Source organism: Vigna unguiculata, chromosome 8 (assembly GCF_004118075.2).
Source record: "Vigna unguiculata cultivar IT97K-499-35 chromosome 8, ASM411807v1, whole genome shotgun sequence".
Classification (NCBI taxonomy): domain Eukaryota; kingdom Viridiplantae; phylum Streptophyta; class Magnoliopsida; order Fabales; family Fabaceae; genus Vigna; species Vigna unguiculata.
The window spans coordinates 12,632,284-12,658,051 of NC_040286.1; the positions used below are offsets into that span (position 1 = coordinate 12,632,284).

At 33.2% G+C, this 25,768-nt stretch overlaps 2 protein-coding genes and 1 long non-coding RNA gene across 3 annotated transcripts; 2 read left to right on the forward strand and 1 right to left on the reverse strand.

Annotated features, from left to right (window-relative positions):
- Positions 1 to 1,810: 1,810 nt before the first annotated feature.
- LOC114194432 (multiple RNA-binding domain-containing protein 1) lies at positions 1,811 to 10,415 on the forward strand. The gene is made up of 15 exons (XM_028084629.1): positions 1,811 to 2,045; positions 2,125 to 2,232; positions 2,329 to 2,443; positions 2,568 to 3,298; positions 3,536 to 3,667; positions 4,293 to 4,379; positions 4,469 to 4,592; positions 5,163 to 5,486; positions 6,014 to 6,078; positions 6,825 to 6,996; positions 7,920 to 8,024; positions 8,120 to 8,221; positions 8,307 to 8,480; positions 9,794 to 9,925; positions 10,059 to 10,415. Coding segments are annotated over exons 1-15 (2,547 nt in total). The 5' UTR covers positions 1,811 to 2,043; the 3' UTR covers positions 10,233 to 10,415.
- A 258-nt stretch (positions 10,416 to 10,673) lies between these two features.
- On the forward strand, positions 10,674 to 24,245 carry LOC114193763. Its single transcript, XR_003606300.1, has 4 exons — positions 10,674 to 10,982; positions 21,451 to 21,513; positions 22,340 to 22,386; positions 24,086 to 24,245. It is a non-coding gene; the product is annotated as an uncharacterized LOC114193763 (long non-coding RNA).
- Positions 23,730 to 25,768, reverse strand: LOC114193762 (transcription repressor MYB5-like). Its single transcript, XM_028083692.1, has 2 exons — positions 25,019 to 25,768; positions 23,730 to 24,890 (listed from the first exon to the last, which is right to left on the reverse strand). Exons 1-2 carry the CDS (start codon positions 25,414 to 25,416, stop codon positions 24,182 to 24,184), a joined length of 1,107 nt encoding a protein of 368 aa, XP_027939493.1. The 5' UTR covers positions 25,417 to 25,768; the 3' UTR covers positions 23,730 to 24,181.

Below are 25,768 nucleotides of genomic sequence, written 5' to 3' on the forward strand. Positions count from 1 at the left end.
GAATGTGATAAGAGTGAAATTGGATGAACAGGGCATATTCATGTTTTAGGGTTTGAATAATTGGGAATTTTTTTGGTTAGTAATCAATTACAGCTTGGAATTGAATAAGGTTGAACTGTTGTATGTTAATCACTACTTGGGTGCCTATTATGGTGTTATGATGAGACGAATTGATCAATTAAGGTCAGAGCGAGTCAGGGGATCGAGATGCATGAAATTCTGGGATTTCTAGAACTCGTATGCATCGCCTGGCGGCACTATGCTTGGAGTCCAAAAGCAGGGAGTGTGTATTGGATGTGCAGTGGGAGAAATTAGAAAGTTGACCTAGCAAAGTTGGAGTATACAAAGAAAGTTTGAATCAGTTGGATATGGACTATATGGAGAGGTAATGCATGAGATGGATAATGCAAGGATGTTAACCAAGAATATTGAATATAATTGGATGTTATGACAGTGGACTTCAAGTTATTTAAACAAAGTGAGGTTGAACCGGTAAGTAGATTGTGATTTATGAAGGCAATATACCTTGAAGTGGCTAAGCTATAAGGGTAGTGCAAATATGAATAACTTATATAGGTTATTATGAGTTGAAGATTTTAGGGGTCCGGTACTATGCGGAGTGATGGAGTGATGGAGAGAGTATAAGTCTATGAAGATTACAGTAGCGGGATATGGGTTTGGCAGGTTGAATTTAAGTTGATCTAAGAATGGAAAATCTTGGACTTATGAACCTAAAGTGGCATATGCACTTTTGGGTGACGAGAGAAATATGTTAGTATTGACTTAATTCTTTTAGGGAAATTCAATGGGGGCTTGGTCAACTAGCCTAAGAGTGCAACCTGACTTGAGTGACTAGAAAACCAGTATTGTGCAACTACTGGTACATCGCCTAGCGGTGAGCTATGCTTTGCCAGGTGATAGCGTCAGGATCAGGGAGAGACTAAAGCTTGTGGCGCCTGGCGGCAAGGTAAGTTCCACTAGGCGATAGATGCAAAGACAGTGTCCCTCGCCAGGCGGTACGCGTCCCTCGCCAGGCGGTCTGGAAGCGGCAGCGCCTGGCGGTACGTGTCCCCCACCAGGCGATTTTGCTGCAGCAAATTGGTGTTATACTTGCTATGATGTGCGTGATCTACAAGGCTTCTAGGATATCTTAAAGGTCGGCTTGTTGGTGTTCCTTGAGTTGAGCTCGGAACGTATCCCTTGAGTTGAGCTTGGGATAGGGGTTAAGCACGTGGCATTCCTCGAGTTGAGCTCGGAATGGCATCCCTCGAGTTAAGCTCGGGATGACGGATGAACATGAGGAACCCTTGAGTTGAGCTCGGATTGGCGAGTGTTGTCGGTGTGAGTGTGCTGGTTGTGGCCAGAGATGGGTCCAGATAGATTGCCCTCCTCAATAGTTAGCTGACGAGTTTGGTAGTCTTGGGACGTTGCAAACTATGTTTGTATTTAGGAACTCCACTTGGTGTTGCAGTGTGTGATTTATAGCATGGTTTCCCACACGTGCTCTATCGGCTGTGGCCGATACGTATAGCAACAATGCATCTTGAGGTAATCACTAGAAGACATAGATCACGATTAACTTGGTTGTGGCCATGTGTTAAAAGATAAAAATAAATAATTTCTTTTCCAATAGATAAAATATCATCTATATCATTACATTAGTTTTCAACGTAATTTTTTAAATATAACAACCGATTTTTACATATTTTAGAGGAATAAAATTAAATTTTTAAAAAATTATATATATCATATGATCAGTCACATTTTATAAAAAAAATTTTGAAAAGCTATTGCAAAGTTTTAAACCGAAAAAGAGGAAAAAAAGAAAAGAAACCACCGGCTCCGTACACTGGCATAGTGTGGCAGACACCACCAAGCCCTAAAACCTTTTCACAAACAAAACACCGCACTCTCACATTCAAAAAACGGGATTAAAGAGGCGCGCACATTTTAGGGTTAAAAAGAGGACAAGCACAATCCCTTCCCTGAATTTTGAATAGTTGCAACCCTTGCTTGATTACTGTTTCAAAGTGCAATCGCGTCATGTAAGTGAACACTTGCTACTAATTCATATTCTATCTTAAGTAATACATTGAAATCAACACTGAATGATTGTTTGTGTAGGTCGAGGATTTGCGTGAAGAATCTTCCGAAACATGTTGCGGAGGATGAGCTACGGGAATTCTTTTCTGAGAAAGGAATAATCACTGACGTCAAGCTCATGCGTACCAAGTAATATACTACTCTTTCTCTCTTCGAATTGTTGTATCCTTATGAAAATTGAAATTGTAACTGTTCTATTTGGTTTTGACTTGCTTTTTAATTCAGAGATGGTAAGAGTCGGCAATTCGCGTTTATAGGGTATCGAACAGAAAATGAAGCTCATGAAGCCATTCGATATTTCAATAATTCTTTCCTTCGCACATCTAAAATTACATGTGAGGTATGTTATATGTGCTACTTTCTTCTTAAATATTTTACTGTGTTGTTTTTTGTTCACATTTGTGTTGTTTGAATTGGAAGCCATGAAAAGGTGTTTTACAATGTTCTTCTCATTAACCAAGCAGGTAGCTCGAAAACTTGGGGATGAAAATCTTCCTCGTCCATGGAGTCGCCATTCGAAGAAGAAAGACGACAAAGGGACTGCGCCGGATGTGGGGAAACCTGCTAGAGCTAAGGGCCGGAAAGAAAATTTGAAGAATGGGGTGGATGTTGATGACCCGCAGCTTCAGGATTTTCTTCAGGTCATGCAGCCTCGGGTTAACTCTAAGATGTGGGCAAATGATACGTCCGGTTTGACCAGTGTTGGCAACAACCAAGCAGTCTCAAATAAGGATAATGAAAGTGCATCAGTTTCAACTGATGACAGTGGCTCATTAGAAGATGGATTTCTGGATATTTCTCAACCCAGCAGCAAGTCACTTGAGCCTGAACGTGACGAGGTCATTTCAGATATGGATTATTTCAAGAGTAGGGTGACGAAAGAGTGGTCTGATTCTGAAAGTAGTGATGAAGATAATGACGACAGTGATGATAATGATGACTCATCTGTTGACAATGATGACAAAGATGATAATGGTGGTGTTAATGAAGATGGAAAAAGTAGTGATCCAAGAAACGATGCTCGAGAGGTAGACGTAGAGGAGGGCAAAGAAGATACTGGTGGAGAGAATGTTACCCATGAAAAGTCTCAAGTAGATGTGACTGAGCATGGGGGCCAATTATCAAAAACAGAAGACGTGAAAGGAGTTTTTGAGTCCTGTCGGTTGTTTGTCCGTAATCTGCCATACACGACCACGTACTTATATACTTATCTATATCTTCTCTCTTTTTTCTCGAACTATCTTTTGGATGCGTTTATTGTATTATTTTGGCACTGTTTCCAATTGCATTGCTTTCTAAAGAAAAACTATCTTAATTAATCAAGTTGAATCATCTGCATTACTAGTATCTATCAGTGGTTTTTGTGGTTCACTTGAACTTAATATTCTTATTGTGTGTCGTTGGTTTGAATCAATGTTTTGGACTTTCACAGTGAGGAGGAACTGGAAGAACATTTCAGTCACATTGGTAGTATCTCACAGGTTCATCTAGTTGTTGATAAAGATACAAAACGATCCAAAGGCATAGCGTATATTCTTTATACAGCTCCAGAATTTGCTGCCAGGTAACAATTGGGTGCCTAGAAGTTGTTGTCTTGTCTTTTTTATTTTTATTTTTTGTATTATACCAACTGGTGTTTTGTTGTAGTTCTTATTCGTTTAGTTCATGGTAGGTCATTTGATGTTTTAGGATATTTTTTTAATTTGTCAAGTTAAGCCATTTCATTTCAGAATGAATATCCAGGTTGACAGTGATCTTTGGATCATTTTACTGCTTAAGAGTTCCACTTCCTTCTAGAGTTGGTTCTTTGATTGTTTTGGTAAAGTATAAAATAGTATTATTTTATACTTTAATGCTCCAAATCTGGATTTTGCATTGAGACTTAAGTGAAAATAATATATACTGCTTTGGTCAGTTTAGTTGTTGAAAAGATCTGAATTATTCTTAGAACCTCCTCCTGGAATTTGAATAGGAGATTTTCTGCAATAAATCTTTTGTAGGTTGGCAGTATGTATTCCATGACCTCTGAAATGTAGTTGTTACCACAACAATTAACTTCAGAAAGTTGCTACCTCTTCTTATATTATGATTGCTTCAAAACATCAGCTGGTACTTGTCATCAGCTTATAATTGTGTTAGTAAAATTGTTTTTGGTGGTAGTTTACATGACTGTGATAATTGTTTATCAGGGCTCTGAAAGAGTTTGACAATTCAATCTTTCAAGGAAGATTGTTGCATGTTATGCCAGCCTTACAAAGACATTCAGAGAATCAAGAGTAAGTAAAACATAAATCTTTCGGTATGAACTGGGATGTAATTCTTTTTACATCAATTCAATAGTTTATGGTTTGCAATTTTCTTATAGGAACAATGTTTTGAAGGACCAAAGCTCCAAAACCCTCAAAAAACAGAGAGAGGAAAAAAGGAAAGCAAATGAAGCTAGTGGAGATACTAGAGCGTGGAATAGTCTGTTCATGCGCCCTGATACAGTATGTCTCTTGAAACTTATTAAACTGCAATTCATGATTCTAGTATTTCAGTTTTTGTTGAATGGCTGTGTAGGCAACTATAAATTAAAATTGTGAATGATGGTTATCATTTATCTTAATTTTAATGAGAAAACAACATTTCCTGGTTAGTTTTCAATTTTCACCATTATTGTGTTGCCCCTTATGTGTCTGTGCTGCTCTAGTTCTGGTTGTACATTTTTATAGTTGTACATTTTCTCTTTGTAGTAAGTTCCATTTCTATAAAATATCACACAGGGTTTTATGAGTATCACTTCTTATTTTGGAGGCATGGGATGTAGGAGAAATTGCAACGATGTTTCTCATTCTCTGATGTATACGTATATTTTTTTGAGAATAGAATCTTTGTTACTGGATCCATTTCTTTTCTTTTTCGACTTTGATGAGTGCAAAGAATATATTGTTTCCCTGTAACGGGATTAACATTATTGTTGATTTTTCTTTCTAAAATTGCTTCTGTTTTTGTAATCTTGTGTTTTGTCTTCTTGAGTTTCCTTGTTTATATTTCTAATGGTGTCTTGACGTTAATAGATTGTGGAAAACATTGCACGGAAATATGGTGTAGATAAAAGTGATTTACTTGACGGAGAAGCTGATGATCTTGCTGTACGTATTGCTCTGGGAGAAACTCAAGTGATTTCAGAAACAAAAAAGGCATTTAAAAATGCTGGTGTAAATGTTGAGGTCTTGGAGGAACTTGCTAATAACAAAATAGATGGCTTAAAAAGAAGTAATCATGTGCTTTTGGTGAAGAACTTGCCTTATGGTTCCACAGAAAATGAACTTGCAAAGATGTTTGGGAAATTTGGTAGTTTGGATAAAATAATTCTCCCTCCAACAAAGACATTGGCGCTGGTATATTTTCTCCTCCTTTGTCGAACTTTTTGATATGCCTCTGCAATTTATGTTGGATGTCTGCTACATATTTTTCTGTCGTAGGCCCTAGTTTTTGTCCCTGTTTCTAATACATTTTTATTTATTATTATTTAGTTTTATTAGTATTTCTTACTTCAGAATATGTGGGTATGAAACAGCCATATATCCCAAAATATCCAATGGCAAATAACAATCTTTTGCTTGTAAATTATACACCTTTTACTTATGCATTTTAAATGCAATTTTTTTCTAGGGACAAAAGGGTTTATAATTTTTCATTTGTGGACCCTTTTGATCCCACATATTTTGTTCTTTAGATGGCACTTTGACTGTAATTTTTCTGTTGTATGGGAATCTGAATATACTGCTGGTATGTTGCTTACTTTTCATGTTTAGAACTTTTTTTCAGCAGTAATGGATTGGAGAAACTATTGCCGTCACCATTAATGTTCATTGTATAATTATATTTGTGTCTAGTGTTGAGTTACATGGAAATGATATTTCAGGTTGTTTTCCTCGAACCAGCGGAAGCTCGAGCAGCTTTTAGAGGTTTAGCTTACAAGCGTTATAAGTAAGATTTTTTTTTTCCTCTTGTGGTGTTTGGAAAATGAAAGCATTTTGTGAGAGTGGTTTTAGTCAGAGCTCATTCTTTGTTACACACAAAGTGAGGAGCGTGAGGCATGAAGCATAAGAGAAAAATAAATAGAATCATGGACATTAGAGAAATAATATTATGTGCAAGCTGTGTTAAAGCCAATCCCAGGTCTGTATCAAAGTGATTACAGGTTAAATGCTAGACAGATAAGATTGGTTTAGGCAATTTGTCCAGTCTACCAAAATCACCTATCATATTGCCACCACCATTTATTCACCTCACCTCTAGCCGCAGAGCTCCCCCTCGTGCACACACACACAGAATTGCCACTACCAAGAATTCGCAAAATAATGTTCCGTCCTCTCTATTTGCTATCATTTCCTCACTCCCACTTTAACCCTTTCCTATGTACAGTACACCTTACTCTGTGGGTCCAATTGTGGAAGAATAGCAAACCAAATTAACACTGTAATGTAACTTTTTTTTCTTTGTACTTATATTAACTGATTGGTTGGGACTGAAAAGTAACCCCAAGAGGCCACATACAATCACTATTATACCTTTTTCTCTTGAATGGATTAATAATCTTGGTTAAAGCAGCCTCTCCTCCCTTTTCCAATATAAAAAGAAAATCTACAAATGCTAACAAGGGGTGTTTCAAAACCTTTACAGTCTTGATTAATTGAAGGTTATTTAATTGTTTCATATACAATTCAATGTAGGGATGCTCCATTATACTTGGAGTGGGCTCCTAACAATATTCTTAGCCAAAGTTCAACATCAAAAAATGATGACATGAATGGTGCAATTGGTGAAAATGATGCCAAGAGGCAGATATTGGAGCAAAACGTGGAAAGAATAACAGATGTTGATATTGATCCGGACAGAGTAGAGGTCTGACCTATTAAATCCTTTTCTTTTGATATTCTTTTCGTTTAATTGTGTTCTATTTTCTGATCTGATGTATTAGTCTTTTGGGGATAAGAGAAGGAAAGATAGTGTCATTATAAACATGAGCAGAGAGATGTCTTAGATCTTTTTATATGGTAGTGACAACAAAACAGGATAAAAAAGAGACCATTCAACATTTACTACCCTTAAAAGTCCAATACGCGAGAAAAATATTCGATACTAGAAAAATACTTAGGTCATGTGGTCATACAATCAAGGCTAAAATTATTTGAAAAAGAACCAATATTGGAAGTAAGAATATTTAGCCCCCGTTAATTTTGCAAATGAAGATTTTTCTTTTTTTTTTTTTTTCTATTTGTTGTGACATAAGTATTTATCCCATAAGCCTTTGTAACTTTTCTTGAAGGCCCTACATTTAAAAGTTTTTTGGCCATATCTATTCTTTCAAGGTTCTTCATATCTATGTAAATAAGAACAGTTTTGAAAATTTCATTTTTTGCATTGATTATAATATTGAAGGATATATGGGTTCCCTGAAAGGAGAGGTATGTTCTTGCCTCGTATATGTTCCAGGGTTCTGCTTGGATACATACATAGTCTCTGGCTTGTCCAGTCTCTACCCTCTCCACGTGTCATATGATTGAATTATCCTTTAGCTGGACATTCTAGTCAGTATGATACTAATTCAAAAAGATAATGCTGCCATGCCTTATAAAATGGTAGTGAGAAATGAGAATTTAGGTTCTTTGAGTCCTTGCTCATAATGATATTAGTCATCTGTCTATATTTTTTAATTATGGTGCTACTTTGTAGAAATATTCTATATGGTTGAAATTAGTTGCTTCTAACTAATCCATAATGCTTGTTCTTCATCACTAATTATTGAATAATCTGTCATGCTTTAGGCTCGGTCCCTATTTGTCAAGAACCTAAATTTCAGGACAACAGATGAAAATCTGAGGAAACATTTTAGTGAACTCATGAAAGAGGGAAGAATTTTGAGTGTGAAGGTACTTTTTAATTGCTAACTCTTATGACTCAGGTGTACTTCGTAATTTTGTTTTGTTGCGTTTCATATTTTGGTTTTTGTTGCTTTCACATATAGGTGAAGAAGCATTTGAAAAATGGGAAAAATGTTTCTATGGGGTTTGGATTCGTTGAGTTTGACTCCCCTGAAACTGCTACAAATATTTGCAGAGATTTGCAGGTATTTACATGTTATTTGCTTTGCATTTTCAGATCCTAATTCTACTTCTCATTTTTTAAATTCTATTTTTGTTTTTTGGATTTAGGGGACAGTTTTGGACAGTCATGCTCTTATTTTACAACCTTGTCATGTCAAGAATGATGCGCAGAAACAAAAGTCAATTAAGAAGGATAAGAGTTCAACAAAATTGCTCGTAAGAAATGTTGCTTTTGAGGCAACAGATAAGGATCTAAGGCGATTGTTTAGCCCATTTGGCCAGGTGATTAATTACTGTTGAAATATTTGATTTGAGATAGGGATGATATTCAGATCCAAACCCAATGGATAAAAGTTACGAGAGGTATCTATAAATCAAATTAGGGTTTGGGTATAAGTAGTTTGTTTCATAAAAAATTATGCTGCTAGGGGTGCAATTATGGGTACTGTGTCACCAACCGTACTCATTCTGGCGTAATATATCCACATTTTTAAAATTAAAGATTGGAGTATCTTTGAATATTTTCTTCTATGAAGCTATGCATCTTTGTTTTCAATCAATATGGTATTTATATTGATTTTGTCAGTAATATTAGTATTGTGATAACAATCATGTTTTATCAATTTGTCAAACAAATTCATATAATCAGAGTACAGTAGAGACTGGATTAGAATCATAAAATTGCCTTTACTAGAAAGAATAGGAAAGAATTTCCCAGTTTATAGAAATGATCTCGCACTGCAGAACTTTGAAGGTTTCACCTCCCCCTCCCAATGCCCAAAGTTCCAATGCTCTCATGATTGACAAGCTTGATCTGTCTCTCCCTGTCCCACTAATTTATAGGCAATGCCTTACTCAGTCTATCTAACTCCTTAATCTAACTTATGGGGTAACGTATCTGACATGCCTAACTGGTAATAGAAGGTTATCTATATCAGAGAGACCATACTTGTCAGGTAAGGGTATGGGTGGTGAAGTTGCTACGCATGTGAATATGGGTAAAGGTACAGGTATATAATTTTAAATGTTTATACGGGGACAAGTGTTACAGTATCTTATTTAAGCCCTGAATGTCGCCATCTGTAATTTGTTCCAATTGCAGGTAAGTTTTCATTCTTCCTTACCAAATTATTTCTAAATGAATCTATTTCCAGTCACATCCTGTAGTTGAGCAGATCAAATTATGAAAACATATTATGCCAGTTGGTGATGAACCATACTGCGGAATTAAAATGATTGTGTGCAGTTGTGTTAATATTGCACATGATTTTGGTACAGTTACCATGTACGATAAATCCAAATTATCTGTTACGTCTTACATCATTGGAATGAAATTTATACCAAATTGAGACACAAGTGACAGACCTGATATCTTAGCTATTGCTTATAGGAGTTGTTGTGACTATTTTATCTTAATTTTGAATTCTGCTTTTGCTCAATTTTAGCTTATATCTAAAGGGAGATCTAGTGCATCAGCTTCACATGAATTTTGTTTAATTATGTGTATTTATTTTAGCCAGAACATGTAGATTCAATTTTCTGGTGCATTTTTTTTCTTTCTTTTAACTCATGTTTGATTGCTCTAAACTGTGCAGATTAAAAGCTTAAGGTTGCCAATGAAGTTTGGAAGCCATAGAGGCTTTGCTTTTGTAGAGTATGTTACTCAGCAGGAGGCACAAAATGCGCTCAAAGCACTTTCAAGCACCCATCTCTATGGGAGACATCTAGTAAGTGAAACAAAATCTCGCATTTCAAAAATTTTGTGAATCCCCTACAGTGTCCCTCTACTCCCTTGTATTGGTTATCAAGATGGTCTGTTAAGATTTCAAGTACTTGAGAACTAATAATCACTATTTTCAGGTGATAGAGAGAGCGAAAGAAGGTGAGAGTTTGGAAGAACTGCGAGCACGAACAGCTTCTCAATTTAGTGACGAACACAATGGATTTCAAGGTGCTATTAAGTTATCCAAGAAAAGAAAGGACGTTGACATCTTAGATGAAGGGAAGATGAAGTTTGGAAGATTTGATGACTAGTACGGGTCCAAATATCTAAACAGTTTTTGTGCATATGTCCTGAAAATTCAGGGATCACAATTTTGTCATAGGTTCTAAGATATCGCATATGATCTCAAGTGTGAAACAGCTTCTAAGATTAGTTTTGTATTCTGTATCCATAATTCAATCTCCTATAAAATTTGTTCTCTTATTTACACAAAACTTTGTATTCCAATATTTTCTCAATCCATTTTCGCATTTAATTATCCTTGTCGGTGGATTAAAACATTGATTTAATCAAGTTTCAAGGTAATTAAATTGGTTGGTTAGATGTTAAAGACACCATGGATCTCTGCCACTCCGTAAGAGAAGCAGTGTTGGACTTTGAATGCTGAAAGGAAAGTTGGTTTGGATGGCGCGAAGAACGTTTGGTTAGTATTGGACTTTGGTCAATGAATCCTTCATTCTTTGTTCTGGACTCAAATCTAACAGTCAAATCCCAATGCAAGCATCTAACTAGCCATAGCCATAGATTTTCTGTTATTCCACCTGCTGCGACCTACCATGTTACAAAACATATTTACATATCACTATAAACCCACCATTTCTCAACTTTCCCTTTTCCACTTCGTGACTGGTTGATCCAGAGTTTCGATTTTAAAAGGAAAAATCCAAGTCGAGTTAGCTGGGAGAGTAAAGAGGATGGGGTGCTCTCGAATGCAAGAAAATGAGTGTTGCTGAGCTTGTTCTCTTTGGAGTATGCAGTTTTCTTTGTCGCAAGTTTTCCAGGTGAGTCCCTGCCATTCAACTACATTATATACCATGAATTTAAATGCTGTTAGCATGTGCTTGTGCTTTTTAATTTCTAGCGCCATTCCTTCATTTTGGTCTGGGTTACTATTTATCCTCATCATTACTTGTTTCCTCTTTTCCTGCATAAATATAATAAGAATATGCTAGGCGAATAATTTCACATTGCTTGGTTATTTTTCATTTTTATGATTTAAGTGCAGTTTTCGTAGCCCCTGTTAGTTTAAAATACAACACTGATCAAAGCTTGTTTCTGGGATAGAATACTTAACATTCATTTGGTGCCCCTTTTATCGTTTGATGGCTAAATATACATAAATATTTCTAATTTTAAAAACGAGTTTCTGGTGGATAAAGTAAGCCAATACTCATTCTTGAGTATTATACTCTGAATGGAATGTAGCACCTTAACAGGTTACACAAACCATGCAACTACTTGCATATAAGTGTAAAGGAAAGTATTTGAGTGCAGAAATTTCCCACATTTTCTTATAAAGAAAAATATTTTTTGTTCTTTTCTAGATATGTACATGTAAAAAAGTAATTCTGGTGCCACAGATTTTGTTCCCCAAGAAGGGAAATTTTGTGCAGTGCGAGAGTGCTTTATGAAATAAACAATTGAAGTACAAAAATAAACATACAAAATAAAGGTTTTCTTTCTGCCGTAAAAAAGACCTGCACTATATAAGTGATGGGTACACCATAATTTTTTTTAAACATAAATTGTATTGTAACAAATATAAAAAGTCACGGTACGATTTGCACATGAAAACAATAATAAAAGAAAAGTATCAATCAAACGGTCAACACAGTTTGCAAAGTTGAAGTCAATATATGTGTTGCAAAGACTGGTAGATTGAGACTCTGAGTTGAGTTCAAAATCATTATTTTGGTAAAAAATTTTGTCGCCTTCCATATTTGGAAAATCTTCAGACTTTATAATTGCTCTAAGGGAGGTAAATGGATAATTTTCATTAAGTAATATTAAATATATATAACGTTTCTGACATGCATTCAATAGCCACAAATAATTTATCCTCTCACCATTATTTTCTTTTTTATTTTTTTTATTGAATTCTTGTTTTTTACTAATCATTCAAGTTTCAATTACTGATTCACAAAATTTCAAAAGGGACTTGTAAATGCAAACTTTTGAAGGAGTGATTCAAATTAAATACAATAACAATTTCTTAGAAAAGTTAAGATGGTTAAATTACTTTATTATTTTTTTAAAACTCATACTTATAGGGATATTAGTTTATGACCTACTAAAGTTAGAAATGTGGACAGATTTTATTGTCAACACAATTAATTTATTCAAAGTTTCGAGGGATTAATTTCAATGTTAAGAGAAAAAAATATATTTAATTCTTAATTTAAATACTTGATCGAATAACCATGTAATTGCGTGTCAACATAATTAATTTCAAAATAATAAAGTTACTACTATGATCATATTTACATATTTACTAAAGTTTAAATATAAAACACTGTCATTACGAGTTTTAAAGATACTAAAAATTTATTTATCCCATTTTAAACATGCATACAATTCGTTATATTCCAGAAAGTATTATAGGACATAATATAATTATTTTCAATTAACAAGCACCATAATCTTTAGTTTTCTGAATTATCATAATGGAGCATGTGTTTTATTTTAGAATACTTCTTTTGAAATTGGTTTTATTACGTCATTAAATACTCTTTCAAAACACGTTTCCAAAACTTATATTGTGTAACACACCAAAACAATTATGCATGATGTGATTTAGAGTAGGTTTACATCTCCTATAGAACTTTTTTTTTGAAAATAAAGATTTACACTGAAATTATATATACTTTAGCTTAATTTTGTTTCTAATTGATGTATTATTTTCCATAGACTTCTTTTTCTTATTATGAGATTAGACATCTCAAATGTAAAACTTAACAAAGTTTCAGAATGTACATTATACAACACTATTAGAATGTTACTTAGAACTTGTTCATTTATGTTATAAGTTTTTTCTTTAGTAAATTACATTTTTGTTCCTTTGTAGGTTTGAATTTAATCATTTAAGAAAATTTGGTTGTTTCTCATCGTTTTAATTTTCAAATCTAAATATTTTGAAAACTAAAAGTAGTGTATTTCAAAATTGGAAAAATAAAAATAAACAAATTATTTTAAAAGGTTTAGAATTGATTTTATGTAAATTTTAAAGTGACAAAAAACTTATTTATATTGTTTATATTTCTTTTAAAAATTCTATAGCTTAAAATATAGTATATTAGCATGCATGTGAGGTAATAATACAATCTTAAATAATACCCAAATCTAATAGCAATTGGTTCCACATGGGCTTAGTTATTAAGTAACGTTGGATCGTTTTACGTTTCTTCAAGTAAAGAATAAATTAAGATTAATATTTTAATATTGAACATATTATTGAAGTGAAAAAGAAAAAAACTAATTGACAGTTTAATTAAATATTGGCTGATTGATGATAATTTGTTTCTTAAAATTAAACAAGTAAAAACATTGATTCATAAAATATAATATATAGGTAAAAATTTAGCATGATTTTGTCAGAGATACCTATAAGAATCATATTAACTATATTTATAAAATGAAAATACAAATAAGATTTTAATTAATAAAAAATAAATTTAAGAAAACATTATTAATAGTAATTTTCTATTTAAAGTTATAAAGCATTTGCTAACACAAAGTCATTTCAAAACTAGGTTCACGTTTCTAAGGTCCAAACATAATCAATTTGAGGACTTTAAATTTTGGATAAAGTTCCATATTTTTGGTGCCACAAAGCTTGAACCGTTACTGGTTTGCACAGTTTATACTATACTTGACTCAATAACTATTAGTTAATTTGTGAACTATTTTGAAAAGATGGAATTTTATATTTTTAATGAAATTTATTGGATTATAACTCTATGGGATGAAACTCATTGAAAATCTCCATATTTTTTATCCTACATATTTTTCATTAAAAGGTGAAAAAATTTCAACCACTTCAGCAATCATATACTCCCTTGCACTTCTTTCATCACAAATTATAACCACCTAATCATATAAGTTTATGATCATAGAGTTCTTCATAAAAATGTTTCCTTGATAACCATGAGAAACTCCACGGGTTTGGGCCTTTCATGTTCGTAGTAAAAGTTGGGCAACTTCTTTCTACACCTCCACAATTTTAACCTGCACTTCCATAAATTTTTTTGGAATGTAAACAAACCTAAATTTTGCATTTCGAATTAATCCGAAATATATTTTCATCTTGTATTTCAAAATATACAATTTGAAATATAGCTTTTTTAATTATGGAATATAAAATATGAAATGCATTTTTTATTTCGTTTCCTAGATACATTATAAAATAATTATTTCAAGATACAAAAATTTACGGGGTTGCTTGTAGTTATAGAGTTGTAGGAAGAAGCTTCCCAAAAGTTGTTGTACACATTTTTTTTTGTTCATCCAATCCAATGAGCCTTTGACAAAATAAAATAAAGAATTTGGTGTGAGTTATTCTTCCATCCTAACCAAATATAGGAGATTTCCACTTCCTTGACGACATTTCCTTTCCTGTTGGAACCAATGCCAAATTCGTAATCTACATCCCTTGACAATAGTTCTATGGCATGTATTGCTACACCCCTCATGATTTGGGCTTTGAATTAATCTACGTTCTCATATATCTTATCTTCAATATCTTATTTCTTATTTAGCAATTCTCTCTTATAATTTTACAATTTTCTTTACTTTTTATAAACAATGATGAAATATGTCTTAGAAATATTGTTTTAAAGAATGTATTTGCTTTTTATAAATGCTCATGTTCTTAGTTCATTTACTCTCTTGATAGTAGTTGTTTACTTAATTAATTCTATATTTAAATTATACTACAAAAGTTGTTGAACTAATTAGAGTTAAATTTCAAATTGTTGTCCATCCTTAGATGTTTGACTATCTTTCCTGGTTGGTTAAACATTAGGAGTGTCTAGTTCTTAAACTCATCGAAGACTTTTGGTTTTTATTTCATCACGAATGCTCATGTGAGCCATTGATCATCAATTACTCATAGAAAATACCTTGCACCTCTCAAAGATGAAAATTTAGATGATCCTAACAATTTATATAAACATAGTTTAACATGAATTTTGTCTTATGCAACCCTAGGATAGCCCCGCCTATGTCGCTTTCCAAATACGCAATGTTGATACATGGAAAAGCTCCCACCTTATGAACATGTTTCTTGAATCTCAAACAATCCTTACTCCATTGTCTTGAATTTTTACAATATTTGCAAAACATATTTACGATCAACCTTCATCTTCCTCAACTTGTCTTTCTTGAAGACCACCAAACTTGAAGACAATGCATCATTAGTATTCCCAAATTCTTTAAGGGATAACTTATTTGTGTAAATGCTACACGTAAGCTCTTCAAGTATAATGAAATCCTTCTCTACACTAAAAAACTTTCCAAGTTCATGTACGATGGTGAGAGAAGCCAACAAAGCTTCTTAATCTTCTATCTTGGCATCTACGTCTCATAGCCACTTTCAAGATTGAATTGAGCTCATAAAGATTAGCCTTGAGATGCACCCTCCTACATTGGAATCCTAAACAATCTCCTCTTTAATGAAAGCTTTATATAAATGGACTTCCCTATGAAAAACTTCTTTAACTTCAACCACAATGTTATTGATGTCTTCTCCTTTGCAACCTTATCAAGAATTGTTTAAGGTTTTTTCTCCATCTACTTTAGAGCATGTCTCTTTATGTGATATATGTTTTGTCCCATACCCCTTGCTCCTTTAGAAAGACTCTTATCTTGATTCCCCACATGTTGAAATTGTTCTTCTCATTGGACTTCTTATCTCGAATGTGATACCCATATTTTTGTAAAGACTTAATATAAAGGCGAAATGAAATAAAAAAAAAAAAACTAGATGTGATACCAATATTGTTATGCACCTAATGCCTAAAAAAGCCCAAAGAGCAATGAATTAAATAATGAAATATTTTTTCTGTGACATCAATATTCTTTATCATGTTCAATTTCTTTAACATTGAATAAATGACATTGGAGCCAAAATCCACAATAGAGAACAATAAGTAAATGATTATGCCCAAAAGAAGTATAGGTTGGAGTAAGTTATATATTGCACGTTAAGTTAATGACACAACAAACAATTTATGTATCCTTAAAATCCATAGCAAGCCAAACCAAAACCAAATAACACACCAAATCAAACATATAATATATCCATAAAATCCTCACCAAGCACAAACCAAACCCAAAGAAGACAAATTTCATGAATAACTGAATAACTAAATACAAACTTGTCTCATAATAAATGATGATAAAGGAATATGGAATAAGTTAAATGACAAAAAACAAACTTGAAGCCAACAAATTATATATCTACAAAATACATACCACACACAACTAAACCGTCGAATGACATAAAAAAAAACTTTGAAGCAAAAAATAGCCATAAATAAGATCAAAATACCACACCATAGTAAATGAAAGAAGGTTTACCTGTATATTTTAATAAAAACTCAACCATAATAAATCACGACGAAAACCAAAAGAAAACTTCCTTCAAAAACATAAACAGAAGAAAAGATATACAAATACAAAAAAAAAAACTTCTTCCACAAATATACTACACCAACTAATATACGAAGATGAAGAAGTTGCATTCTAGAAAAAAAATATACGTACATACGAAAAAAATACTTCCAGAAACATAGTATAACAACTAAGATAATTTCATCATTATACATTAGTATCACATAATATACAAAAATAAAAAAATAGTATTAGAGAAAGAAATAGTTGAAAAAGAGAACCTTTTTTTTTCTCTAAAAAACCACTAAGTTTTTAACATACATTCATCTAGCGAATCGAGTTGAACCAACATCCCCATCCAAATACCCTAGAACACATTCTCCTGAAAGCCTAGTGAAAACGATTTCTGCCACAGGATAACAAAAAATAGCTACAAAAAATAAAGAAAAAAAATGAAACTTTGACACCCTTAGAAGACAAAAATTTAAACTCACCACTGTAACTTCCATTCCAACCATCATGCTCCACGGACCCTACGCAAGCAACTCCAAATCTTAATATTTGGAATGACTAAAAATCAAAAACATAAAAATTCAAGTTAAACCATAGGTAACCATGAACCTCATATTCCCAAAGAAGTAGAAGAAGACCATAGTAACCCTAAACACGATGTTCACAACATAGAAGTAAAAGAAAAAATCCCTTTTGAGTAAGAAGAAGAAGGAGAACTAACCTTGAGTTCTAAAGGGTTTTCTTATGGTCTTGTAAAATTGCCCTTTTGTTGAAGAAGAAGAATGAAAATAGTTTTTCTTGGAGAAGAAGAATGGTAATTGTCTGTGACCTAATACGTCAATCAATATTTTAATAAGCCATTAAATTGTGGAATCATTCAAAAATTTTATCAGCCATTAAACATGGAAGAAGCAGGAAAGCCTAAAGAAGATGAAAAGACGAAAAAGCCTTCATTTAGGACAAATGTCAACGTTATGAAATGGGAAATAAAGTAACTTCATTAGTAGTTGATTGTTAGATATAGATTGATTTTAAATATGTTATAGTTTCTATACTTATATGGTAACAAGTAAAAGGGATTAAAAAAATAATGTTTGAGATAAAAAAGACTAAAATTGTGTGTTTGTAGAGTAAAATAAATCATAATTAATTCATAGACACTTCATTAATACTTACTATTTCTCTTTCATTATATCATTTTTAACTATTATATTTATACTTCGATTGGTTTCTCTCCTTTTGTATCTCTCTCTTATTTTGTGTGTCGATTAAAGAATTTCATTGGACTATATTTTCTTGTCATCTATTGATGATATTGATTTCTCTACTAATTTCTAGGCTTGCTTATTGTAGCAAATAAATATCATATCTAAGTTATTTCACCATCCTTCATTCGATAAATAGTATTTATAGGTTATCCATCGCAATCTATAATTTCTCAATATATTCTTTTATGTAGTTTCTATTTACTCATTTCATGATTCAAGACGTTGATCAAGCTTGTTAGTTAAATTGACAAGTTCATTATTTCCAGTAGCTTTTATTTCATGTACAAACATTAAATTTCATTCTAGACGACATACATAACGTGTGTATATATATATATATATATATATATATATATATATGTTGGATTGACATAAACTTAAATGTATGAGCCATTAAAGTGTTATGGATAATTAATGTGTTAGCTGTTTTTAGCAATTTTTTTTTCTATTTTGACTACAATGGTCATGAATAAGTGAGTTTATAGATTGTGTTATTCATAATACAACAACAACAACGGTAAATAAATTGATTTATAGAGTAAATACTTTATCTACAAATTGGTATTAAAGCTTGAGTGTTTCAGTGTTTGGGAAGTTTAAGTGAGATGACCAACCTTACAAACAATGTGCTCTTGTTCAAGTTAACAAAACTGTCAACTGAGACAATTGGAGTCTCCAAACGAAGGGTCTTCTCGGTGCCCAAGAGAATTGGGAGGTGGTTGAGGATGGTTTTGTAGAACTAGAAAGAACCACACTGGTTTCACTAATGCCTAGAATAATGCATTGAAAGTAGTGCACACGAAGGACAAGGCAACACTGTACATATTGTACCGAGCTATTGATGAGTATGACTTCGAGAAGATTGCAAGTGTCAAATATTTAAAAGAAGCTTGTGATATAATGGAGAAGCGAGGGGGGTCATCAAACGAAGTAGGTTTGGCTTCAAACACTTAGGTGCGAGTTGGAGTGCATGAAGATGAAAGAGACTGAAGGAGTAGTTGAGTACATAACTCGAGTAGAAAATTGTTGTAAACCAACTCAATAGAAATGGAGAAACGTTGTCCGCTAGGCAAGTTATGGAAAAGATTTTAAGGTAGTTGACCAATGACTTTGAGAATGTGGTGTGTGCAATTGAGGAGTCGAAGGGCCTGTCAATGCTCTTGGTTGAAGAACTTGTTGGGTCGTTTGGAGCACAAAAGTAGTGAAAAAAGAAGAAGTGAGAGCCACTTCATCATTTACTCCAAACAAAAATGTCAATTAAAGATGAAAAAGCCCAAAACATTCAAGGCAGAGAACAAGACCGAAGAGGTAGAGGAAACAGTCCGGGTGATAGAAGTTGAGGAAAAGAAGAAGAGAAAAAACAATCTGACCAACAAAATTGGCGCGAAAGAGGATGAGGTCATGGAGAGTATGTTAGTTGAGCAACTCAAATGTTGAATGCTTTGAGTGTGGAAAATATGGGCTTATGTAAAGGAGTGCTACTCAGACAAGTGTTTCAGTTATGATAATGTCAAACATTTTGCTAAAACTTGTCAATATGAGAATGTAAGAGAAGAAACAACCAACTTTCTCACAGAGGATGTTGAAGAAAAAGAGGAATTGTTGTTCATGATGAAAAGGTTGAGAATCGTTCTAAGCTGAAGGACCATTCATACCAAGCACATGGAATTTGAATGGCTCAACAAGACATCTAAGCAGATCAATAACTCAGTTGAGCATGTAGATAAATTAGATAACCCAATGTGAATCTTGAATAACTTGTTAGAGCAAGTGAAAAACTCGAAAAGCTCGATGCGGAGCCTCGATAGCTTGGTGGAGCATGTAGATAGCTCGGATAAGTCGGTGAACAAATGGAGAGCTTATATAGCTCAGTGAGGCATCTGGAGAGTTGAGTGGTGCATTTGTACAACTCAGATAGCTTAGACATGTGTGAAGATGAGCTTCTTATTCAAAGGTTAGAGTTTGCAAAAGGTGATTTGCAATAAAGAATTGAAAAAGATGTTAGAGGCACTACAATTCTACAAGCAAGCAAGCTTTGAGAGAAGAAAGTATGTTTTGTATAAGTAACACTTGAAACTTGAACACAATGTTTCAAGATTGAAAAATAGGTTGCAAGCAGAGAAGGATCTTAGAGTTGCATTGGAAGATCAAGATGAGAAGTGACAACTTGAAAATGGATGAGACCAATGTGATAGAGTGCAACAATATGTGAGCGTGGTCCAATCTCTTAAAAGACCTATTGACAAGAACTTGGTTAAGAACAAGTTAACTATTGAGATAGTAAGGAACCTGGTAAGTAACAAGCTGCTGGCCACACAAAAGAACAAGTCTATCACGAGTATAATGAAAAACCCAACTATTCATTGAAATGAGCAAGCATGGTGTGCATTTTCACTTCATTCCAAAACAAGAAGGTAAAGAGGAGTTACTGCACGTGAAAAGTCATGATGAAAGATAAAAGGATCAAGATGAAGGATATAAGCATTAAGTTTATGCGCGAGTTTTGTTAGGGTCGAAATAAACTTAAATGTATTAGATGTTGGAGTCTTACGGGTTGTTAATGTATTAGTCATTTGAGTCTTATGTGTAGTTAACATATTAGCCATTAGAGTGTCATAGATAGTTAATGTATTAGCCGTTTTTGTGTGTTATGAGTACAACAATTAAGAATATGAGTCTATAAATTGTATTGTTGATTGCATGAATGATAAGATAAAAATATAGATGAATTAATTTATTCACATAGTAAATTTGTTGTTAACAATATATATTGCGGATTTTTTCATGCTTCATGTATGGATCCATGTCACATCTTTTGTGTGGTGAATTTTGTTATGTAAGCATAAAGTAGGCAACGTATTTCTTGTCCTACAAGTGATATGAATAGGTGAAACCTTAAACTGTACACATTTTTAACTCTTTTAGTTTTATTTTCTTAAATAAACATCGATATATAAGACCATGTAACTTAAAAAAAGCGTATATAAGTTATTTTAGTGAAAAACCCCGTGCCAGAGAACAACCAAGAGAGTGAATATAAAAGAAAACAATAAATTAATATAATATACTAGAAAACAGATTAAAAAATAAATATCAATATAATATTTCACCATGCTGACAGTTATTTAGACCATCTATTGATGAATTTCTCTCGTTCTTTTTTTTTAAACCTCCAACATATGATGAGAATCAGCTCTATTTCCAGACAACATGGATAATAATTTAAGTTTGTTTTTTAAAGTTTTGTAATATGTAAAGTTTTGAATTAGAGTTGATATCGGTACGTGAATTTAACTCAAAGTTATACTTTCCACACACATGCATATACATATACACATTTATAATTATATATATATATATATATATATATATATATATATATATATATATATATATATATATATATATATAACTTTTAAATTTATAGTATAAGGTCTATCTATGTAGGTCTGGGGTTACTTTTTGAATTTGCACTGGTGAATTCTGGTTTTTTGATTGCATGTTCCAACTATATATGGTAAAAGAGATGTGGTTTTGTGAATGCATTTAATTTGTTTTTGACCTTGACATCTCTTTTCAGGTCTGACATGAGTATCTTTTCATGCATGGCTGCCATTCATATTATGTAATCTCTGGACAGTACGTAAGTCTCATTTTATCCAGAATACAAAGGATGACTTTTAAAACAAATTCGGATATATGCATGCTTCAATGATTTTCGGCAGTTTAATTATTCTATTTCAACTATATGATTAATATTGAGATTGTCTTTTAAGGCATGATAATTTTAATATGATTAGCTTATTTGACCTTATCACAGTTAGATCACAAGATTTTTTTTTTATGTGGAGAGAAGGTGTGTTGTTTTTTATTATCCAATTAATTGGTGTATCCGTGATGTGTTATATAAATGGTTATGATGCATTAATTACATACTCCAACTCATTTTCACTGAATGTTTTTTTTTTTTCTACCAAACAGAAAAAACCTAATATAATATATATAAAATATTATTTGAATTGAGTCCACTACACTGTTGGATTGGAAAGGGGATAATAATTGTGAATACTTTAATTAGTGAAGAGGGGCTCCTAAGTTTTTTAAATTAATTTATCATTGCATTTGAGGTATGATTTCCTTTGAGGTGTTGAGAATTCTACTATGATTTTGTCTTTAAAATATACTTGAGATGATTAAAGGAAGAACATGTATAAAAGTTATCTTTAATCTCAGTTTAGTAAATTAGGATTATTTACTGAAAGAAACTCTTAAATATGGTTATTTGTTCATAAACAAAATACATACAATATTATTCAAGTGCTTATAAAAATAACTATATCTTTAATTATTAAGCAATCTAGAGGTTAAAAAGTCTACAAATGTATTTTTTTAAACTTTTATTAGTTTAAGAGTTAAAGAATCTTCTTTAACTGAATCTAACACGATCTTTTTCCAACAAGCTTTTGTAGGTGGATCTGTATTCAGTTTTTTTCAGCAAACTTGGCCTTCATCTCTGGTATGTATCAACTCAATTTCTTTAAAATATCATTCTTTTCGGTAAGAACATTATCTTTTTTTCAGGTGTTTATGAGGCATTGATGTATCATGCATAGAATATGTTGTTTAATAAATACAAAACAAAAGGTAATTAACATAAGAAACAAAAAAAAAAAAAATAGTGTTCGATACAAAAGACGTTTCAAAAGAATGAAATCATAGGTCATCTTATATTTTCATGCAGCTTTTTTTCATCTATATCCTGAAACAATCTACAAAGTTGTTTATGGTCTTATATATGTGATTGAATTTTGTAACATATTTATGGTCTCCCCAGCAAATAAAAGGCTTTGTGGATTGTGTGATTTGCCTTCACATTTTCTTCAGATGGCGAGTCTGTAATGTAATTTATAAAATTTAGATTATAATTGGATAATTACTTAAATAAAGGGTTTTTTAATGGCCATTGTATGCCTTACATAAAAGTCTTGTAGTATACATGAACTTTTTTTTTTATATATTGCCAACGTATGTTATATTTTTGCTGATACAGAACACTATATGTTTGTAGTTAACGTAGGACAATACATTTAATCAATTTTTACACTCACTTTATATTTATCATTTTACTATTCTTTGAAGTATAAAAAAATATTTTTTTTAACAACGAAATTATCGCCAAAACTAAGTTGTAATGTGGTGTTTTTAGTGTAAAAAACTATTTTCCTAATGTAAGTTCTTCTTGCTGTAAAAAAAAGGGTAAATTCTTAAGGAATAGTTTATATTCTTCAACTTTGTGCAGCTGTACTAGCTGATTTGACCTCTTTATGATGACAATATAAAAAGAAGAAAATATTCTTTGACAATTCCATACAAAGTTCAGGAATAAAGACACAGATATTTCTACGTTCACATGTGCTTATGTTTCCATATACGTGGGAAAGACAGGTACAGTTGTTTGATTTGTTTTCACAAAATTTTATGAAAAAACTTTTTTTTTTAAATAAACTAAACTTATAGTCAAATTATAGAAATAAAGAATTTATTTGAGAAATTTTATACATTAATTTAACCATAAACTAATTTTATACATTATTAGATATTGATTTATTCCACATTTAGATTCTGAATAGAATACTTGCATAATGTATATATATTATTACATTATTTATAGAGTATATCTTAAATTGTCTTATTCAAACTCATTGTTATAAGAAAACAAACATTTTTTTTTCACCCTAAGAACATCAAAATTCATCACGAAGAAGATGATATTGTAAGTGATGAAGAGTGAAGTTTAATTCAATGAAGTGAAGAACCCACACATAATACATCTGGATTTGACTTATCTTACACAAACCATTAAAGTAAAACGGTACTATGATTTAAAACACAAGTCATAGTACAGTATTAAATCTGTTGTGTTTTGCATAGCAAGCAAGAAGCAATATGCATGTCATGGAATTGAACACGCCAAACTCAACAAGTCCATGACTAAAAGTATCATACAACAAAAGCAACTACATATATGTGGAACCATGAATAACACAACAACAATAAAATCTTATCTCACTATGTAAGATCTGTGTTATATGGATCATTAGTTGTCTTTCAGCTCCATTAAAAGCCAAAGCTTCAAAAGGTATTATTATTCACTGTGAGATCCCTCTTGATGACTCCTCTAATGTCCTTCTCCTTCTCTTGATATCTTTTCACAGGATACACAACAAAACATGTATACATAAAAATCCCAGTATTCTCGGACACTTGGTATTTGATGAAGCAGTTAACAGATAAGAACAGTGGTAGATATACTATTGGTTGTGGTGATGGTGATCATGAGCCATCTTGATGATAGGGTCGTTAACGTGATGGGTGAAAGTAGTAGAAGGCACGAGAGGTGATTCCCAGAGAACCCCAAGGTCATCATCGTAACCCTGTGATGTAGAAGCAGTGGTGATTGAAACCAGAGGATCATCCACACGATCATCGCATGGCAGTGGAATGCAACGCTCACTTGGGAGCTCTGTTTGCACGTGGTGCTGCTGCGACGCAAAAGCATCTTCGTTGATCAAGGAGTTGAGGAAGGAAGAAAAAACATCATCTGAGTAGTAATTGATGTTGATGTCATCGTTGCAATCCTCACTGTCCATGAACCCCATTGCAGAAACATCATCTGCGACAGCAGCCACTTGATTGTTAATGTTGTTATTATCAAAGGGGTTTGAAACCGGAGGCTGGTGGTGTTGCTGACCCAAATGATGAATCGCATGAATTCCTTGGTTAACAACAGTGAAATCATGCAAAGGGTTGTGGGTGGTGATGGTCATTGGAGGAGGCATAGAGGGTGGAGGAACAGTGGAAGAAGAAGGAATATTCATATTCATGGATGGTGGGTTAAGAGGCTTGTGAGTTCTGGGATCAATCCCTTGGCTAATGAGCTTTTTACTTAGATGGGTGTTCCAGTAATTCTTTATTTCATTATCCGTTCTTCCGGGAATCCTCCCAGCAATCAACGACCACCTAATACACAAGACAACAAATCAAACCCTAGCTAGAAAAAAAAAGAGAAGAAAGAACACGAACCCTAATTCTGTTTTTCTGACAGGAAGAAACCCTAAACCCTGAATCTAAACAAAGATATATATTACCGGTTGCCAAGGAGGCGGTGGAGGCGGAGGATGAGATCTTCCTCGTCAGGGGCGATGTGGCCGCGTTTGACGGAGGGGCGGAGGTAGTTCATCCACCGGAGACGGCAGCTTTTGCCGCACCGGAGAAGGCCAGCACGCTTGGGGAGCGTTCTCCAACGCCCTTCACCTTCTTTCTTGATGTAATTGGCTAACACCTCATCTTCTTCCGGTGTCCATGGTCCTCTCTTCAATCCAACCTTGCTGCAGCATGGAGTGTTGGTGTTGGAACCATTGTTATTGCTGGTGCTACCAATGTTGTTGTTGGTGGTGTTGGTGCTGTTGTAGCTGGTGGTAGTGCTGTTAGCACCACCACCACTTTTCTTGCTCTTGGTTGTTGATGTTGATGAAGGGTTTCTCATGTTGATGTGGTTGAGAGAATGAAGTGGAACGAAAATTTATATAGTGGTGGTGAGTGGGTTTGTGTTTGGGTTTAGGAAGGAAGTGATAATGGAAATGGTGCCTATATAACTGTCTCTCCAAGCTATCATCTTTCTATTTTTTTGAGCAAACCCCAATGACACACGCGCCTCAGAGCGCCACTGAGATCCACGAATGGATGGCGATCTCTCTTCTCTTGCTTGACAACTAAACCTTTTGTCTTTTACTGTGTTGCCTTTAATAATTCTGTTTCTCTGTCTCTCTCTTTTTGTTTCTAAAAAACATATTTAAATGTCTCTGGTAGGAACCAACACTACACCATGCAAGTATCAT

What these genes read in the sequence shown, in the direction of transcription:
- LOC114194432 (XM_028084629.1), top strand. An exon ending in TTGATCCGGACAGAGTAGAG is followed by an intron (nt 6,997 to 7,919) that starts GTCTGACCTATT and finishes GTCATGCTTTAG; the next exon opens with GCTCGGTCCCTATTTGTCAA. An exon ending in TGTTTAGCCCATTTGGCCAG is followed by an intron (nt 8,481 to 9,793) that starts GTGATTAATTAC and finishes TAAACTGTGCAG; the next exon opens with ATTAAAAGCTTAAGGTTGCC.
- LOC114193762 (XM_028083692.1), bottom strand. Translation starts at nt 25,416, where the DNA reads ATGAGAAACCCTTCATCAACATCAACAACCAAGAGCAAGAAAAGTGGT. An exon ending in CACCGCCTCCTTGGCAACCG is followed by an intron (nt 24,891 to 25,018) that starts GTAATATATATC and finishes CTTGTGTATTAG; the next exon opens with GTGGTCGTTGATTGCTGGGA.